Source organism: Cajanus cajan, chromosome 10 (genome assembly GCF_000230855.2).
Source record: "Cajanus cajan strain Asha chromosome 10, NIPB_CcT2T_4, whole genome shotgun sequence".
In the NCBI taxonomy this organism is placed as follows: domain Eukaryota; kingdom Viridiplantae; phylum Streptophyta; class Magnoliopsida; order Fabales; family Fabaceae; genus Cajanus; species Cajanus cajan.
Window position 1 is genome coordinate 28556700 of NC_138526.1, and position 5483 is coordinate 28562182.

The window sequence follows — 5483 nt, forward strand, 5'->3', positions numbered from 1 at the left end:
AATATTTATTTATTACATACTTATAAATTAAATTTTAACATTTTAAATAAATTATTAAATAATTCAATATATTTATATATCTTAAATCAAAGATATAAATTTCAAAAAATGTATTTATCCTTGTTTTATTTTCTAATTATCAACTATTAATAAAATACAAACTTAAAATCTTATCTAATTATATCATATAATATTTTCACATCAAATTGAAAACTAGATATTAGTTATACAAAAATATTAAGATCATATAGTAAATTGTTAATAAGATTTTAGTTAAATAATTTAAAATAATTAATGTTTCAATTATATTGTTAATTAGCAAATAATTTATTTCAAAGCTAATTAATTTTTTTTATATTAATTATTAGTAAAATTTAACAACTTTTAATTTAACAATTGGATCGATGAAATTCAACACACATCATGTGTGACACCCTTACTACCCCAACACATATATAAATATTAATCATATAAATAAACTAAAGAATAAAATTTTTAACGTTGGTAAAAGGGTTCACATAAAACCTTCATATTCATTTATCAATAACCAACATAATAATTGCAAATAAAACTTGAAAGTTTACAAATTATTTTCAAAATCATATTTACAATTCCAAATCCATATAAAATCTATGTCCTAAAAATCCTCTGCCCCGATGTCACAATATCAGAGCATACCCACAATTCAACTGTTGACATTCTAGATGTCACTCGTAGCCGGATCTTCCTCACCTAAAACATCCACAATTTATACGGTGAGAAAAGAAAATATCTATATGCAAAGTACATACAACCACATCATAATGAAATCTCATCATAATTCATATATATACAAGCATGTATCATAATTTATCAATCCATCACAATCCACACAATTTTACGATTAACAATATCATTTCCACATCCATAATTCAAGCCAATCTTACAATTAACACTATGCCAAGACCTCGCCACATCTGACACAAGTGATACGGGTTAATTGCCTCACTCAACCCACACCATCACTACTACAAAAGCACTGTTCTACATCGGTTCTGGAAGGTAATCTACATCGGTTATAAAACCGATGTAGAATAGAGCGATGTAGATTTGCGTTTAAATCTACATCGGTTGTCAAAAAACCGATGTAGATTTGCGTTCAAATCTACATCGGTTGTAAACAAAACCGATGTAGATTTGAACGTAAATCTACATCGGTTCTACCTTAAACCAATGTAAATTGCATTTTAAAAAAAAAATCAATTATTTTTTTAGATTCTTTCTGAGTTACCTGTATAAACATATTTCATTCATAGTATAATTTCAAAATCTAATTGTTGAGTTCCAATTCCCTCAATTAGAGGTTATCAGATACAATAACTACTCTAATAAAGCTATAACTTTGAATTCCATTTTATTCCTAAATAACTGTATTGAATAAGAGAAATCTTAAATAATTGTATTGAATGAGAGAAATCTTAAAAATAGGAAAGTCAACATATTGAGCTAAAACTAAACAGGGGCAATCTCATCTCATCAAGGAAATCATGTGATTTTTCTCAAATTTTTATAAACACCATTGATGTGTCAAAATTAGTTCCCATGAAACAGGATGTTTTCAAAAATCGGTCCAGATTCATACTCTTCAAAAATCTTAAAAATAGGGTGCACATTTGTTCTATAATAATTAGGAGATTTGTTCCGTAATTAGGACAGATTTGGATGATTTGATTTGTACAGTTTTTTATTTCCTTATTTCCTTAATTAGGAGACTAGCAGTATATATAAATGTATTTTGAGGAATTTTTAATTATAGCTGATTATTACAGTTTTTATTTCCTTAATTATAGCTAATTTGTACAGTTTTTTATTTCCTTATTTCCTTAATTAGGAAACTTCTAAATAAATCTCTAGTTTTCGATTAACTTTTAATTTTTAGGAAAGTTTCCATTTCATTAAGTTCATAAATAGGCAAAACAGGGAAATAAAAAAAGGAAACAAATAATAGGCAATTCTTATAATTAAATAGGAATCCCTATAAATCAGTAACAATAATAAAGAATAAATCGTAGATCCTAATCCCTGAAATTCTGCAACATAATAATATCCCATAAATTTTGGGATTTCTATCCAACAGTGATTATTCTGTTAAATTTTTTTGTTTATAACTATTCTGTTAAATATATTGTTATTACTATAATTATGTAAATTTAAAGGTTTTTTTATGCATATATTATATAGAAATATAATTTTACATTTTAGGCAAAAAATATAGGATCTTACAACCCTCGGTTTCAATTTTTTCTCCCCTTCCTGATCTTAGGTAAAATCTCAATTTTAACAACATTGCTTTTGAGATTTTGCATAACTGACAGATAAGTTCTCATGACAAACATCAAATTAATGAATCATCTATAGTTTCCACGACAAAATGGAAATCAAAGGTCCAATAATTAGCGTATGAAGTTCAAACATTTTGCAAAACAAAAAATCTGATCCATTAATATAGTACCGTGGACTGTAGAAAACATGAAACATGCTTTTCGCGAATATAGCATTGGCCACAGAAGAAAGGAAATTGGGATAATAACTCTGGCTACCAACAATTGATTCAGGAAGACCATTTCTTGGTCGAGCAGCTTTTCGGATTCCCAATCTCAATTCTCCATTTTCACCCCTACAAACAAATTAATGACCAATAAGAAACAAGCATTATAATGATTTTATTATCAGTCATTTTCCATGCTTCCAAATTTTGGCAAGACAAATTCTAGATCCCCGAGAACCAAAAATGTCACTATGCTAATTTGGTACTTCACTGTCACTATGACAAGAAGCTTCCTTAATATTAACATCAACAATGAATGTTTACTAATCATTCCAATAAAAGAACAAATTAACAGTGATTGCTAGAACAGTATAGGAAAAACAAACATATCAATACCAATGAAAACAATATCCTATTTGAACATGTATACACACCTTAGAAACAGAACTGCATCTCCAGAAACGAGATTCTTTTGGTTAACAAAGATACTCCAGCCAGTAGTGAGCAGATGCCGCCTTGGCTGACCTGACAAAAAGTTACCACATGGAATTTTTGTATCATTTATGTCAATCAATATGTGATTATGAAGCCAGCAACACCAACTTTTTCATTTATTTTTTCAATTACCTCTGTAAATATGTCTAAATTTCCATTCCACACCATGCAGGTCTTTGGCAACAAGCTCTTGAGAGGGTCTCTGCTGCTTATAATCCTGTAGTGAGCACAAAAGCAATTCATCATTCTCAAGGAGACAAAGAATTCAAAACTCTTGAAAAATTTAGTTGTAGAACTTATGAGTGCAAAGTAGAGCATGGTGTCACACCAAAGGAGGAAAACAGTCTTCAGCAGCTCTGCGAGGGACTGAGAACCCCCCATGAGTGCTGGTGTCTAAGGCTGTAAGCGTTTTGCAAAACATGTGAGGTGTTGACTTGGCAGGTGTTGTTTCATTTCCCTGTTCATCTGCTCTCAATTCCTCACGATCTTTCCCCTCCAAATACAATCCTGCCAACTGAACACAACCCAAGATTTCAAGCACTCCCCTTGTACTACAAACAATGCTCAAAATAATAAGAATTTCTCTACTTTTACAGAAGCAAAATAAGGTTTGAACAGCCACAAATGTTAGTCATGTTGCATATCAGCTTCAACAGCCAGCACCACTGTCGCCACCCGGCCCGAAACGGGCTTTCGGCAATCGCGAAGGATGGTTGGACTCTTTTATTTGTTTAAAAATATGGATTGCTAGAATGACTTATTCTCGAACTGAGACCTTGTCAAGCGAGCAATTTTATTAAAAGGCTCACCAATCCATGTTTTTCCCAAGCGGGACCCTCCATGGATTAGCGGTTTTCATAAAAAAGAAGGGTTCATGGAGTCGCCACCAATGTTTTACTCAAAACATTAGAAAAAGAAGTTTAAGGCAATCGATTCAAAAATCGACTTCGGCCATGACAACCAGAGTCGGGTAAGGGAGTCGGTTACGCGTGGGGAAGGTGTTAGCACCCCACAGCGCTCCTTTCGGGTTCCCTATGACAGATTATTTCTAAAAATAATAGTGCGAAATTACTAAATTACCCCTATTTATTCTGAACAATTATAACTTAACTATCTACATGATGACAGTTAAATATACACACAGAAAGCAGTAAAAGGAAGGACTTAAGAAGAAACCTTTGAAGCGTGCTTTTATATTCAAGTAAAACTGGGAAGCTTTTTGGCGTTCCCTCGCTCTACAAGCCTGCTCGCTCCCTCCTAGAAAATTTTAACTATGGAAATCCGGAGGATTTCCCTTCTACTAAGTTCGAATCTCCAAGCTAAATGCTCGGAATTCCAGAACTTCGTCGGATCGACTCCCAGAGAGATTTCTAGGGCAGAACACTGCTCAAAAACCCCAGAATACTCAAGGAGGGAGTCAAAACCGTGTGTAGAAGTGTGGAAGGACGTCCAAATGACCTCCTATTTATAAGAATGGGGCTCAATACGGCCCCAGGGTTCAATACGGCCTGTATTGCATTTTTGCACTTCAATACGGCCGTATTGAATTCAGTACGGCCGTATTGAAGTGCAAAAATGCAATACAGGCCGTATTGAACCCAGGGGCCGTATTGAGCCCCATTCTTATAAATAGGAGGTCATTTGGACGTCCTTCCACACTTCTACACACGGTTTTGACTCCCTCCTTGAGTATTCTGGGGTTTTTGAGCAGTGTTCTGCCCTAGAAATCTCTCTGGGAGTCGATCCGACGAAGTTCTGGAATTCCGAGCATTTAGCTTGGAGATTCGAACTTAGTAGAAGGGAAATCCTCCGGATTTCCATAGTTAAAATTTTCTAGGAGGGAGCGAGCAGGCTTGTAGAGCGAGGGAACGCCAAAAAGCTTCCCAGTTTTACTTGAATATAAAAGCACGCTTCAAAGGTTTCTTCTTAAGTCCTTCCTTTTACTGCTTTCTGTGTGTATATTTAACTGTCATCATGTAGATAGTTAAGTTATAATTGTTCAGAATAAATAGGGGTAATTTAGTAATTTCGCACTATTATTTTTAGAAATAATCTGTCATAGGGAACCCGAAAGGAGCGCTGTGGGGTGCTAACACCTTCCCCACGCGTAACCGACTCCCTTACCCGACTCTGGTTGTCATGGCCGAAGTCGATTTTTGAATCGATTGCCTTAAACTTCTTTTTCTAATGTTTTGAGTAAAACATTGGTGGCGACTCCATGAACCCTTCTTTTTTATGAAAACCGCTAATCCATGGAGGGTCCCGCTTGGGAAAAACATGGATTGGTGAGCCTTTTAATAAAATTGCTCGCTTGACAAGGTCTCAGTTCGAGAATAAGTCATTCTAGCAATCCATATTTTTAAACAAATAAAAGAGTCCAACCATCCTTCGCGATTGCCGAAAGCCCGTTTCGGGCCGGTGGCGACAGATGGCGACTCCACTGGGGAAGCCTCGAGAGTCA

At 34.2% G+C, this 5483-nt stretch overlaps 1 protein-coding gene across 1 annotated transcript; it reads right to left on the bottom strand.

Annotated features, from left to right (window-relative positions):
* Positions 1-237: 237 nt before the first annotated feature.
* Positions 238-4474, bottom strand: LOC145952685 (auxin response factor 4-like). Its single transcript, XM_083065578.1, has 4 exons — positions 3351-4474; positions 3155-3239; positions 2962-3052; positions 238-2656 (listed from the first exon to the last, which is right to left on the bottom strand). The coding sequence occupies exons 1-4, from the start codon at positions 3441-3443 to the stop codon at positions 2392-2394; spliced, it is 534 nt and encodes a 177-aa protein (XP_082921704.1). The 5' UTR covers positions 3444-4474; the 3' UTR covers positions 238-2391.
* Positions 4475-5483: the final 1009 nt, after the last annotated feature.